General features: G+C 47.3%; 1 protein-coding gene and 1 long non-coding RNA gene across 2 annotated transcripts; one reads left to right on the forward strand and one right to left on the reverse strand.

The window, feature by feature from the left end:
• Positions 1 to 2,710: 2,710 nt before the first annotated feature.
• Positions 2,711 to 8,715, reverse strand: RPS7 (ribosomal protein S7). The gene is made up of 7 exons (XM_004274914.3): positions 8,631 to 8,715; positions 8,340 to 8,423; positions 8,184 to 8,255; positions 7,872 to 8,015; positions 7,027 to 7,091; positions 3,715 to 3,865; positions 2,711 to 2,820 (listed from the first exon to the last, which is right to left on the reverse strand). Exons 2-7 carry the CDS (start codon positions 8,412 to 8,414, stop codon positions 2,743 to 2,745), a joined length of 585 nt encoding a protein of 194 aa, XP_004274962.1. The 5' UTR covers positions 8,415 to 8,423; positions 8,631 to 8,715; the 3' UTR covers positions 2,711 to 2,742.
• A 133-nt stretch (positions 8,716 to 8,848) lies between these two features.
• LOC125960928 (uncharacterized) lies at positions 8,849 to 14,275 on the forward strand. The gene is made up of 2 exons (XR_007471120.1): positions 8,849 to 10,678; positions 13,192 to 14,275. It is a non-coding gene; the product is annotated as an uncharacterized LOC125960928 (long non-coding RNA).
• Positions 14,276 to 14,592: the final 317 nt, after the last annotated feature.

Raw genomic sequence — 14,592 nt, forward strand, 5'->3', positions numbered from 1 at the left:
GTCTGCCTGCCGATGCAGGGGACACGGGTTCGTGCCCCAGTCTGGGAAGATCCCACAGGTCGCGGAGCGGCTGGGCCCGTGAGCCATGGCCGCTGAGCCTGCGCGTCCGGAACCTGTGCTCCGCAACGGGAGAGGCCACAGCAGTGAGGCCTGCGTACCGCAAAAAAAAAAAAAAAAAAAAAAGCTGCCTGACACTACCTTTCTTTTGTTCTATATTATTAGGCTGCATATTCTGTCCTCACCTCCTGCCATGCCAATGCTTTTCTATTGAAAGAATAGACAGTAACTCAGTATTTTCCCTAGCATGGTTATCTGAATTTATTATTGGTAGCTTTTAAAACATTTATTTCAACTTCCTAAGCCATTATTGGTATGTCATGTACTTCTTTAGGTTGGTAGTTATATTTGGAAGAAACTCATTTCTTTCATATGAGGTGTTTGATCTCAGGCATTTTGAGTTTGTTTTGTGCAGAGAATAATCTGAGTTTTTGAACTGACCACACCATTGTCCAGGCTGTAAGTGATGAGCTCTTTGTACGTGGAAATCACTGTGAACCACTCAACCAACTTAAATCCAAAATAATGCAACCCTAGCCCAGCTTCAGCCTTGCCCCAACTCCCCGCCAGGGGACATCTGGCAATGTTCTGAGGACAGTCTCAGTAGTCACACCGTGGAGGGGGCGAGGGGCACTGGCTTCCAGGATGCTGCTAAACATCCAACAACGCCCAGGAGTTTCCACCACAAAGAATAACTAAGCCCCAAATGCCAAGAGTGCAGAAGGGAGAACCCCGTGGCCAGATCCCAAAGATGCCCACGGCCACTGGGACACCCCCGACCTGAGGACTGGGACGGCGGCTGCGCCTGCACACCCACGCCACTGAGACGCAGTCGCTGGGCTGTGTTTGATTCACATGGGGTGAAGGCTCAGTTCCCGGGGGCCTGGCTAGGATCAGCATCACTACTCAGTCCGCACAACCAGCCCCCGAGCAAGGCATCACTGCTCCATTTACAGCTCAGGAGACAGGGAGAGAATTAGAGCACTGGCCCGTGCTCACACAGGCAGGGGACATGCCGACCAGACCTCAAGGACAGCAGATCGCACACGGCCGTCCCAAGGCCACCCTCCCTCCTCCCAGCCCCCTTTCTTGTCTCACAGCTGACAGACGGGGGGTACTTACCTTCTGCTTCTGAGTCCTGAAATGTTACGCACTTTTTATAAAAAGCGCCAATAACCTGAGAATTACTGTTACAAAAACAAGTGATAATTTTAGACTAACTTGCCTATTTCCAGTAGATTGCAAATTAGAACCATTTTTAGATCATAAACCATGTTTACACCTGCTTTGCAAACAAGTACCAAAAGCCATCAGAATCACCAGGTGCTTCTCCTCTGGGCTTCCCTGTCTCCCTCTTCCCTTTTTCCTCCTTCCCCTCGGCTTGTTCTGGAACGCACGAAAGTCATGGCCACCAGGAACAGGCTTTTCCCTCAGAACTCTGACCTCCAAAGAGACGGGCCACTTCCAGGGGATTGGGACAAGAATCTGGCTCATCTCCCAGTTATTATTTACATTTCTCAGACATAACTAAGAAATCTGGACACAGGAGCCAGATCAAACCCATGTGTCTCTGGCTGGGAATGTTCCCCGGGGTCACAGCACCGTGCAGCCGTATCTCTTCACCACTTTGTCCACGAGGACGTTAACCGCGGCCTGCTTCCGCCTGAAGGCTTCATTTCTCCAGAGCCCACGACAGCCCAGAGCAAGGCCAGGCCCCCTGCCCCAAGTGTGAGGACCCCCCCACCCATCCGCTAAGCCTGCTCGCTGGTGGACACAGAGCGGACGTGGTCCAGGAGCCCAGCCGGCACAGCCAAGGGCACGAATCTGGAGCGCACGGCACCCCGTCGTGACGAGAGGTAGGTTCTGGCTTCACCCCTCAGAGACACCACACATTACAACGTCCAATGATGTTACATCACCAGAGATCATCAGGGAACGTAGTGCTGGAGGATACGCTCAGAATCGGCTGGAGGACTCCTGAAAACCCCGATGGCGGGCACCCCTGGAGCTTGATTCAGGAGGCGGGGCGGGCCCAGGTGTCTTCATTCCACCGAGTCCCGAGCTGCTGGCTGCTGCTGGTGCAGGGACCCCGCTCCCAAGGCCCAGTGAGCGCAGCCGTGGAGGGCGAGCTGACCTGCCTCCGCCCCGCTTGCTGCCCGGCCCGGCTCCTGCCCACTAGGCCGCACATCCTGCGACTCCAGGTCAACTGTCCCCTGCCTGAAGGGGCAGGCCTGCAGGGTGTGGCAAGGTCACCAGCACACAGGCCCAAGGCCAGCGGAAGGCAGGATGGGGAGGGGCAGCAAGGGCGGCTCGTGTGAAGGCAGCAAATCAGACAGCGGACGCCAGGCTAGGGCAGCCCTTGGCCTCTCATGCTCCCCAAGACAATCCGGCTCTAATATAGAAGACGGATAACCAACAAGGACCTACTGTAGAGCACACGAGGTTGTACTCAATACTTTATAATAACCTAAGGGAAAAGAATCTGAAAAAAGAACATATATATGTATAACTGAATCACGGTGCCGTACACCTGAAACCAACACACGGACACAAACTACAAAATCTTCCAGCCTGTGTAGGAAGCTACTTGATAATGCACACAGCTCTGCACCCACAGCTCTCTCCTTTGGAAAAACATACCCAAAACAGAATATTGTGAATAATATTTTATTTAGTCATTTTTGTTTACAACTGAAACTCTGGGAACTCAAAATTAACATCTTTGCCCGTGAGCTTCTTATAGACACCAGAAAACGTTTCAACCTATGAGAAAAGAAATAACTCATCACAAAACATTTCAATACACATTCGTCTTAAAGCCTAAAGACTGTGAAATTGTGCCCTGTATGGTTTTTCTCCTCAGCAACCAGGCAGAGAAGGAATATACCAGACATGCCTCTATAGTCCCAAGCTGGGGGCAAGCTCCTCTCGTGTCGTGGGACAGGCCTCCACAGCACTGCACCCGAGGGCTGTCTCCTCTAGGCCACTCGGCAGACCCCGGGGGACCCCAGAGGTTAATGCTCTACCAGGAATGAAGCAAAGTGACAGTTCTCCCCAGATTCTAACACGACCACCACCCCGCCCATAAAAACAGCTTTACTAAGAGTCACACCATGGAATTAGTTACTTCAATTTCTCTAATAACTTAAAAGGTAGAGAATTCCATCTTTTAAAACATCCCCCAGGACTTCCCTGGTGGCGCAGTGGTTAAGAATCCGCCTGCCGATGCAGGGGACACGGGTTCGAGCCCTGGTCTGGGAAGATCCCACATGCCGCGGAGCAGCTAAGCCCGTGCGCCACAACTACTGAGCCTGCGCTCTACAGCCCGCAAGCCACAGCTACTGAGACCATGAGCCTAGAGCCCATGCTCCGCAACAAGAGAAGCCACCGCAATGAGAAGCCTGCGCATCACAACAAAGAGTAGCCCCCGCTCGCCACAACTAAAGAAATCCCGCACGCAGCGACATAGACCCAACACAGCCAAAAAAAAAAAAAAAACAAACCAACACCCCAATTTAAAACCTGACATATAATCCAAGAGGAAGTGGGCCCTCAGTTCACAAAGATTGGTTCTGCTGCCACATGGGGATGGGTTAGGCTGCATTCTATCTACCCTTATCTGTTCTGGATCTTTCCATAATAAACAAGGCCTATTACCTTGTGTTCCACATTGTTCTGCTGTGCTTTATCCAAATGAACCTTTATGAGTCGGCTGCCGTCCAGCTTCACGCGGATCCTCTTGCCCACAATCTCACTTGGGAAAACCAAGTCCTCCAGGATGGCGTCGTGCACGGCTGTCAGAGTGCGGCTTGAAGAATAGAATACAGTGACAAAAGTGAGAAATCTAGCAAGGTCTGCCCTCCTGGGAGCCCCAAGGGCACCTCTTGAAGTCAAAAACATAAATGGCAAACTCCAGGTTCCTGAAACCAGATTAACACTAGCTTTCAAGTAATCTACTTTCATTTAATGTATCACACCACGAGCCATTAACAATCTAGAACAGGTTAACAAACACCCCATTTTTTTTGGCTACACAGCACATCTTGGGGGATTTTAGTTCCCTGACCAGGAACTGAAGCCAGGCCTAACCACTGGGCTGCCAGAGAATTCCCGACACCCTATTATTTTATTTCAAAAGCTTAGCGTATTTTAAATGTGTTATCTTGTAACGTACACATACACCAGCTATTATGACTGATTTTCTCCAGGGGATGGAGATTGACGATGACTTTTATTTTTATACATTATCTTTAGGTTTATTGTCAGTCGTATGATTTCTCGACTAAATCACTGCAGTAACCTCTTTCCTCTCTCCAAAACTATCCCATCCGTTGCTGTCAAAATAATCACTGATGTCATTACACACTTCACCTACTAAAGACCCTTTGAGGGCTCCCCTTGGCCTCCAAAATGCACCAAACCCCTTGTTCCCTGCGATGGAATGAGGTGACATCCCATCCCAAAAGACACTGCTCTATCACCAGCTCTAGGATGTGGCCCCTCCTATGAGGGTCCCCGGTTTCCAGCCCATCCCATCACACGAACTGCCAAGGGAACCGTGCTCCTCTCCTGAGTATCACTTCAAGTTCACAACCCATCTGGCTGCCTGATGAGAAGGTTCAATTAATTCCAAACCTTTAGAGTATCAGCTTTGTACCACAGGATATCAGGAATAAGCAAACGAAAAGACAGCTCTCATTCTCAATGTTTATGCAGCTACCCTGTATTATGGAACGTGTCTAGGTCTTGTTCACCCCTCAGTGGATCAGACACTATGTTCTACTCATTTCTATTTCCTGTCTGGCAGCTCCCACGCACACAGAAGGGGCTCCTAAATAACTGCAAAGGCCTCACTGCCCCATGGTGGACCCACTTTCCAAAGCCTTTATCACCTCTCCAAAAGCAAATGAGATAGATGGCCCAATCGATAAATGGCTGCTAACCACCGACTAAGCACTTCTTACTCTTACAGGACTAGGTAGGCACACATATGGAAACTTGCTAATTACTTCCTTCAAAACATAAATTAGGACACAATCAAAGCTAGCCTCAAACTCAAATTCCAACCCAGTCTAAAGACTTTTTAAGGGGGAGCAGTGGCAACGCAACTTTAATAATCACAAAGCATAGGAACTAATCTGCTTCAGAAGAAAAATAACTGAAACCCTGCTACAGATGAGAAGCCAAAGAAAACATAAACCTCAGCATTTAATCTGTTGTAGGAGAGAGATAACGACTGAGAAGGAAAATGAATCTGAAGGCAAGAAACCAGATTGGAAAGGGGTGGATTCACTCTGGCCTCCCAACTAGACCTCATTGCAGGAGAATGAAGACTCCAATGTCTAGACCAGGTCACTAGGAATGGGTTGAAGTCATTACCTGAGAAAATGTGGAAACAGGTTTGGGATGAAGATAATTAAGGCTGTAGATTTGGGAGTCAGTGCCTTAGTTGGGTGCGAAGCAAAGGATCTGTCTTTATACTCAAGTACTAACTGGGGTTGTCAGAACTGAGATTATAAAACCACTTTTTAAGTATCATAATTAACAAACTAAACGTTCTTGATTATCCCCTATATTTGATCTCTTGCAAACTGTCCAGAATAAAAAAAAAAAAAAGCTAAATTCTTACGCTACTCCAGCTACTCCAACTGCCAGCTACTCCAACTTAAAACAAGCTCAGGGGCTTCCCTGGTGGCGCAGTGGTTAAGAATCCACCTGTCAATGCAGGGGACACGGGTTCGAGCCCTGGTCTGGGAAGGTCCCACATGCTGCGGAGCAATTAAGCCCGTGTGCCACAACAACTGAGCCTGCACTCTAGAGCCCGCGAGCCACAACTACTGAGCCCACGTGCCTAGAGCCCGTGCTCTGCAACAAGAGAAGTCACCGCAATGAGAAGCCTGCGCACCAACACGAAGAGTAGCCCCTGCTCGCCGCAACTAGAGAAAGCCCGTGCGCAGCAACAAAGACCCAACGCAGCCAAGAATAAATAAAATAAATTTATATTTTAAAAAAAAACAAGCTCAAGGTACTGACCAACACTCCCGAGTTCCAGAAAACCTGGAACCGGCCTTTCCAGCCTCACCACTACTCCCTCTCCCCCCTCCACCACAGCATATGGTACAACACATCCGCCCACAACACTGGAGACCCATCACTTCCTATTTTGTAGGAACTTTAGAAACAAGACTGACTGTAAATTCCAGCGTCACTAATGCTAGCTGTAATGAGCAAGCGATGGGGGAGTCTCCTCAGCCCATGAGCAGGGATGCTAATACTACAAATTACGTACTTCACAAGGTTGGCCTCTCTGGCAGTTAGAGGGATGCCTGAGTATTTTTTTTCTCAAACTGGTCCAAGGGCAGGATCTGCAGCGATCCAATAATCCAAGTCTATGAAACCAGAGACTTCAACAAAATACCAGAAGGCCCAAAGAGCCAACTTGCAATATCTAAGTTTCTGTCAGATAACCTGCAGTTCGATCAAATTTACAAAGCCTCGTCCACCAGCAACTACAACTGCACTGACACCTTTAACCCGTGATGTGAGCAATAGAAAAATCTCATCTTTCAGCCTTAATCCACAGCAAAAGTCAACAATGAGGATGACAGGTCGCAGCCCACCTGCACATCTGGTGTGCTTTACCCCACGGCACTCAACTCAAGATTCCTCCCCACTGTTCCTACCCTTTGCCCAAAGAACTGGAGGAAACAATCTCATCTTTTGTGATAACAGTAACCTATTATACCACCTATGTGAATATACATAATTCTTACCTCCAGAGTTACTTTTAAGACATGTCGCATATAATTATAGAAAAAGCTAAGTCACTTGATAAAAGTCCCCGTGCAAATGGATTTCCTACGTTAACATTTAATTTTAGGAGCCTACTCCAGCTCTGACTATGAACAACACACGCCAGTCAAGAATTGTTGACAAGAGTGGTGCGTTTTTCATGCTGCTAAAACTTACCTCCTGGGACGTTTTTGCTTATTTTTTGTACGGCTTTTTCGAGTTGGCTTAGGCAGAATTCTCCTCTGTAAGGTAAAAATTATCACGCAACAACAAAAAAAAAGACCGTAAGTAAGTCGGCAGAAAACAAAGCACTGTCAACCTGCTTTAAAAACCAAAGGACTCCACGGCTGAATAAATTCAAAGCTCCAGAAAGCCAAACAACCTAGACCCAACAAGATACTGAGAAATCCTCTTACGTACTCCCCGATTTCTCGGTAATTCTTTCAGAATCCATGGCTTACATTAAAATGCAACTGGAAAATGTCGGCTGCTCCATGATATGACTGATCTCCCAAAGATCACACCCCTTTTCACGTCCCATCCGGCCCACTACCCACTTCAGTACTAAGCCAGGATACCACTCCGTTAATTCCTCATCAGCCAGGCACTTAATTTCTATAGATTTCTGTTTGCAGGAAGGCCAGATAACTTTAAAAACAAAACAAAACCTCTCGACCGTGTTCCACTTTCCCTACATACCATTTCTTTGCATCTCTTTTCCTCCCCAAACCTACGTCTGACGCACCAGGCAGGAAAACCTCGCTGAACCTCAGACAGGCAATTCCATCAGGCTGAAAACTCAGGCTCACTGCGAGCGCACGTCTCACCGCGATCACCTGTGTGCACCCCCGGTGCACCGACGGCGCTGCACACACACAGCCGCCTTCGCGTTAACAGCAGCCGTGCGCCGCCTCCCTTTAGCCCAGTGCGAGCACCCTAAGCTCCGGGAACAGCTTCTTCACACTCGCGAGCGACGTATAACGGGACTCGCAAGACGGCGCATTCAGCAGCAGCACAGCTACCTGCGCGATAAAAACAACGTGCTTCCCGCTGAACTTCTTCTCCAGCTCCCGCACGAGCCGGACCTGGATCTTCTGGAAAGACTTCAGCTGAGGAACAGGAACGAAGATTATGATAGCTTTCCGACCGCCACCAACCTCAATTTCCTGGGAAAGAGAGAGCAGAGAGGCGCACTCGCGCTTAGGCCCCCAGCGCCGCCCCTCCGGTCTGGCCCAGCTGAAGCGGTAACGCACTGCGCCGACACCGTCACACGCTCGACACCCGAGTCGCTGGGGCGTCCCGCCAACAGCACGTGCCCCGACGCCCCACTGTACCTTGGCGGCCGTGATGTTCAGCTCCCGCAGCTGGGCCTTGAGGTCCGAGTTCATCTCCAGCTCCAGGAGGGCCTGCGGGAGAAGAGGCAGGAGAGCACCCTCAGCGCCCGGACCCCGGACCCCGTCGCGGCCTCTGCGCTCCGCCCGCCCCCTCACCTGGGAGATGCCCGACTCGAACTCGTCCGGCTTCTCGCCATTAGGCTTCACGATTTTCGCGCTGGAACTGAACATGGCCGGCACCTGGAAGCACGGAGCGCTCAAGCCGGGCGGCCCGCGACCCCGCCCGCCCACCCGCCCGCGCGGCCCGGCCCCGGTCCCAGCCCCAGCTCCCCCCGCACCCGCCATCGGGGCCCGCGGGCCAGGTAATCGGCCGCATCTCCACCCGGGGACCCCAGACGTGTGCCCCTCAAAGCCGTCGGGCCAGCACAGCGGCGTCCGGCAACATACCTTGAACAAGCGGCCAACGCTCGCTGCAGCCGCCGACTCCAGTAGGCTTGGGAAGAGGCCTAGATCTCGCGACAGTTCATTAAATCCCGGCGGCAGAGGGGAAGAGGCGGGAATAGTGCGAGTCAACAAACCGGAAGAACCACTGAGAAAAGGTGGAAGCCTAGAGAGTCCCAGGAAGAGGCTCCGGAGGACCAGTGCGTTCGCTACGCTTTTTCGCCCGCGAGAGCCTCCTCTTCCGGGCGGTTTGCGGGAGTTTTTCTGCGTTCTCTGGAAGTTTGAGGCGGTAGCCGGGTGGCCGGGCCGGAGTCTGGGCTGGAGCCCCGGGCCCGAGAAAAGCAACCTGGGCTACCCCGAGGTGAGGACGTTTTAAAAAGGCTAACTTAACACGAGGAAGGGGCTTCCCTGGTGGCGCAGTGGTTAAGAATCCACCTGCCAATGCAGGGGACATGGGTTTGAGCCCTGGTCAGGGAAGATCCCACATGCCGCGGAGCAGCTAAGCCCGTGCGCCACAACTACTGAGCCTGCGCTCTAGAGCCCACGAGCCACAACTACTGAAGCCCGCGTGCCTAGAGCCCGTGCTCCACACAAGAGAAGCCACGACAATGAGAAGCCCGCACACCACAACTAGACAAAGCCCACGCGCAGCAATGAAGACCCAATGCAGCCAAAAATAAATAAATAAAACAAATAAATTAAAAAACAAAAAAACACGAGGAAGCTAAAACACTGCTGAAGCAATGGGAAGGAGTCACAGACTTGGATGCCAGTTCTGTGTGTAGAGAACCCAAAGGATGACATTTGTGAAAGCTCTTTGGAAACGAAGTGCTTTACAAATAAATGTGATTTTCAGGCCACACGTGGCTCTCGTATTGACTGCTTGGTGCGGCCGACAATTCTGAGACATCTGCGAACGGCGGTGGTGGGGTGGCCTGAAGCTGGAGGAGAACCACCCCAAGGGGTGAAGACCTGGGGGCCAGATGCAGGACGCGCGATTCCAGGAGGAGGGCCAGAGCGGGGGGAAAGGTGATTGGGAAGAGTCGGGGCTCGAGCTGGAGAAACGGATGTGGTCAAGGTGTGGTGAGAGATGGTGAATTGCCTTAGAATGGACCAAGAAGTCAACAGAAGAATGTTTTGTTGGAAAAGTGCCTACCGTCCTGTCACTTGAAACTCATGTGTAAAGCACTACCTGCCCTAGACAGGAGCCAAAAATACGATTCACAAATAATTGTTAATGCGAATGTTCCGTGCTAATACTGCCCTAGGTGCTAGTTATAAGGGAAACCCACTGGATCCTTGCCCTCGCGAGATTGCAGATTAGTGAACATAATATCCCATAAATTGTATGGCTAAATATATAATGATGAATTGTAATAACACGTAACAGTAAAATGAGTAAAGGTGGCCAGGAGGATTCATGCTTTAAGAAGTCATGGAATTCTTTGGAAGAGATGGAATTAACCAGCAATGTGGAAGAGTAGTCACCAGGGGGAAGGGCATTTCCGACGCAGGGAACTACTTGTGCCACGTTATCTGGCAAAGGGGAGATAACTTAGTCTACTTGAGCTTCAGTTTCCTCACTTGTCAAATTTAACAGCAATTATCTACATGGGCCAGGCGCTGTGGAAAATGCTGAAAACAATACACTAGGTGATCTCTAAGATTTCCAACAACTTTAAATAAGCTAAGATTGTGTTCATCTCAGATTTTTAAAGCTGTATATGCTTCTCTAATAATGTTTCAAAAAAAAGGGCAACTAACTATCTCACTGGAAAATTAAGAGTCAGCTTGGGACTTGTTCAAGAGAGAAAGTATAGCTGCATCTGCGGTCTTATCTGGGTAGCCATTCTGAACCCTCTTGATGAACCATTTCCATGTCAGTGCTCTACATGCCTTTTCAATCTGTGTCAGCCACTCCACCAAAGCAGCACTCCAAAAGTGCCTTCAGTAAAGTACTTTCTGGTTTCCAGTACTTTGATGAGAGGAGTGGTGAGAGAAGACATCCTTGCCTTGTTCCCCAACCCTGGGGGAAAGCATTCTGTCTTTCATCAGTAAGTATATGACGTTAACCTTAGGTTTCCATAGATATTCTTTATCTTTATTTATTGAGGAAGTTCCCTCCTATCCCTATTTTCTAAGAGTTTTTATTATAAATGGGGTTATGCATTTTATGCATCGATTAATCACGTGAGTTTCTCTTTTTAGCCTGTTAATATTGTAGACTACGTTAATTGTTATTCACATATTGAACCCACCTTGAATGTCTGGAATAAACCCCAGTTGGAAATAGGATACAATTCTTTTTCATATTACTGGGTTCCATTTACTAACATTTTTTATGAGGATTTTTTTTTTTTTTTTTTTTTTTTTTTTTTTGTGGCAGGCGGGCCTCTCACTGTTGTGGCCTCTCCCATTGCGGAGCACAGGCTCCGGACGCGCAGGCTCAGCGGCCATGGCTCACGGGCCCAGCCGCTCCACGGCATGTGGGATCTTCCCAGACCAGGGCACGAACCCGTGTCCCCTGCATCAGCAGGCGGACTCTCAACCACTGCGCCACCAGGTAAGCCCTATGACGATTTTTTATGTCTGTGTTCACAAGGGACATTGGTCTGTAGTTTTCTTTTTTGTACTGTTTTTGTCAGGTTTTGGTATTAGGTTAATATGAGCATCATAAAATAACTTGGAAAGTGCTCCCTTGTCTTTTATTTTCAGAAAAAAAATTGTGTAGAATCAGTGTTAATTCTTCAAGCATTGGGTTGAAGTCTGCCATGAAATCATCAGGGCCTGGAGATTTCTTTTTCCAGGGTTTTTTACTATTATGAATTCAATTTCCTAATAGTTACAAGGTTATTTGAATTATCTCTTTCATATTGGATGAGATTTGGCGGTTTGTGCTTTTAGAGGAATTGGTTCATTTCATTTAAATTGTTGAATTTATGCGAGTAGAATTGTTCATAATATCCCCTTATTATCCTTTTAATGTTCGTAACAGTAAAAGATACCTTTTTAAGTAGGTTTCATGGGGAACCTTCAAGTCAATACATTATTTCCAGTTCCTGTAAGAATGAAAATACTACCTGGAAACAGAGAACGTACCCCCAGGGTTAGTTTAGCAGAAGAGCAGAGAAATGATAAAAGAGGTATAAGAGAACATTTGGGCAGTGATTGGGAGAGTGGAGTCTGTTAGGGGGGACAGAAAAGCACCCCTTCTTTAGGAAGATTTGACCTTCCAGAGATCAGAGGAAGGTCACTCCATACCTAGAAAGGAGAGGTTTTACAACAGGAGAAAAGAAATATAGAAAAAGTATAGATTGGAGGCACTGGAGTCAAATTTTGCTTAGGCCTCTGCCTAACGGAAATACAGTTCTAAGTTGTTTATTCAGGAGAGGTGCCGTTATGAACACAGAGTCCTTGCCATACTGGAATACAGCAACACCTTCGTTAGCTAACGGAGCGTAAATAGCCCACATCTACCTTACAGTTGGTTATTAAATTGGCATCACTGTCAATATATCGACTTCTAACAAGTACCTCAATCCACTGTCTTGTAAGCCCTTTGCAAATGGGAATAGCCAAAGGGTGACCAAGGGAGATGAGGTCATCCCCGCTTGCTACATCAGTATTAGTTGTAATTGTACTACATTGTTCATCCAGGCATGAAGTTAACTCCATGTCCACTCTGAAAGGCACAGCATATGTAGAGGCTTAATGACAGCCATTTTCCTGCACACTCAGGGCCCTGCTCAATTGCTGGCATCAGTCACAGATGCAACATAATGATGCCTTTCTTCCCTCCTAGCCTCAGGCTGCATTAGTTCTCCTGCAGGGGAAAGCCTTGGCTGTGGGAAGAATAGGCACATTACAACTAAAACATGCCTGCTGACCAGGAAGGTCAGGAAAGCCTTAAAGTGGTGCAAGTAGGTGAAGCAAGCAAAGAAAAATGACTATATTAGGAAATCCAGCTGCAAACCCAAATGTTAAAAAGGTATTTTGTCCTTTCTCCCTACCCCCAAGAATGCTACTGAGTGAGCATCTGGACAAGGGCATGAGGGAGAATTGAGGGGCCCCAGGACACCAACCCAGGCTGCCCTGGACGCTGTGAGCAGAGGTCAAGGCGGCCTCTGTCCAGTGGCCTGTGTACAGCTGATGAGGAATAGAGTCAAGTGCCCATATTGCAGGTTGTTCCTCCTTTTTCCGAGGGAACAGATGCAGCATCTTCATCACTTCAAGCATTTTTTTAGTATCTCAAGAAACAATTGTGTAACAAAACTTTCTTAAAAAGTAACAACTTCTTGTAAATCCAATTAACATATATTAAAGAACCTAAAGCTTTCTTTAGATATACCAATATTAAACTAGGTTTCACCTAAAAATCATTAGTGTAAACCGATTACTCAGATATGTATTTCAAATAACTGCCACTGGGCTGTCACTCTAAACAGACCAAACTATCCCTTACATATGGTTATGAGAGAAAGACCAAGGATGTACTCTTTCTCCCTTGACCGAAAGTTATTTGTACAATGGGTCTAATTCTCATAGACATTTCTATACAAAATTCTAGATCTTCCCAGACTGAAAACTACTTACCAACCTGAAGACCAGTTGATTGACTTATCTACTAACAGATTTAGGACACAGGCTTCCTAGATTCTTATTCATAACCCTCATGGCATGTGCTGAACTTTTAAAACTTGGAACCTGAGAGAATGTTGCATGTGTACATTTAATAGGTGTTTTTAATGTAAAAAACACAAACACATGGAGGCTAAACAATACGTTACTAAATAACCAAGAGATCACTGAAGAAATCAAAAAGGAAATCAAAAAATACCTAGAGACAAATGACAATGAAAACACGATGATCCAAAACCTATGGGATGCAGCCAAAGCAGTTCTAAGAGGGAAGTTTATAGGTATACAAGCCTACCTCAAGAAACAAGAAAGATCTCAAATAAACAATCTAACTTTACATCTAAAGGAACGCGAGAAAGAAGAAAAAACAAAACCCAAAGTTAGTAAAAGGAAAGAAATCATAAAGATCAGAGCAGAAATAAGTGAAATAGAAACAAAGGAAACAATAGCAAAGACCAATAAAACTAAAAGCTTGTTCTTTGGGGAGATAAACAAAATTGATAGAACTTTAGTCAGACTCATCAAAAAAAGAGGGAGAGGACTCAAATCAATAAAATTAGAAACAAAAAAGGAGAAGTTACAATGGACACCGCAGAAATACAAAGCATCCTAAGAGACTACTACAGGCAACTCTGTGCCAGTAAAATGGACAACCTGGAAAAAATGGACAAATCCTTAGAAAGGTATAACCTTCCAAAACTGAACCAGGAAGAAATAGAAAATATGAACAGACCAATCACAAGTAATGAAATTGAAACTGTGATTAAAAATCTTCCAACAGGGCTTCCCTGGTGGCACAGTGGTTGAGAGTCCACCTGCCGATGCAGGGGACACAGGTTCGTGCCCCAGTCCAGGAAGATCCCACATGCCACGGAGTGGCTAGGCCCGTGAGCCATGGCTGCTGAGCCTGCACGTCTGGAGCCTATGCTCCACAACGGGAGAAGGCCATGGCAATGAGAGGCCCACGTACCACCAAAAAAAAAAAAAAAAAAAAAAAAAAACTAATAAAAGAATTACCATATGACCCAGCAATCCCACTACTGGGCATATACCCAGAGAAAACCATAATTCAAAAAGACACATGCACCCCAGTGTTCATTGCAGCACTATTTACAATAGCCAGGTCATGGAAGCAACATAAGTGTCCATCAACAGATGAATGAACAAAGAAGATGTGGTACATATTATAATGGAATATTACTCAGCCATAAGAAGGAATAAAATTGGGTCATTTGTAGAGACGTGGATGGACCTAGAGACTGTCATACATTGTGGAGTAAATCAGAAAGAGAAAACAAATATTGTATATTAATGCATATATGTGGAATCT

Source organism: Orcinus orca, chromosome 13 (genome assembly GCF_937001465.1).
Source record: "Orcinus orca chromosome 13, mOrcOrc1.1, whole genome shotgun sequence".
In the NCBI taxonomy this organism is placed as follows: Eukaryota; Metazoa; Chordata; class Mammalia; order Artiodactyla; family Delphinidae; genus Orcinus; species Orcinus orca.

What these genes read in the sequence shown, in the direction of transcription:
- RPS7 (XM_004274914.3), bottom strand. Translation starts at nt 8,414, where the DNA reads ATGTTCAGTTCCAGCGCGAAAATCGTGAAGCCTAATGGCGAGAAGCCG. An exon ending in TGAACATCACGGCCGCCAAG is followed by an intron (nt 8,016 to 8,183) that starts GTACAGTGGGGC and finishes TCTCTTTCCCAG; the next exon opens with GAAATTGAGGTTGGTGGCGG. An exon ending in AAGCAAAAACGTCCCAGGAG is followed by an intron (nt 3,866 to 7,026) that starts GTAAGTTTTAGC and finishes CTATTCTTCAAG; the next exon opens with CCGCACTCTGACAGCCGTGC.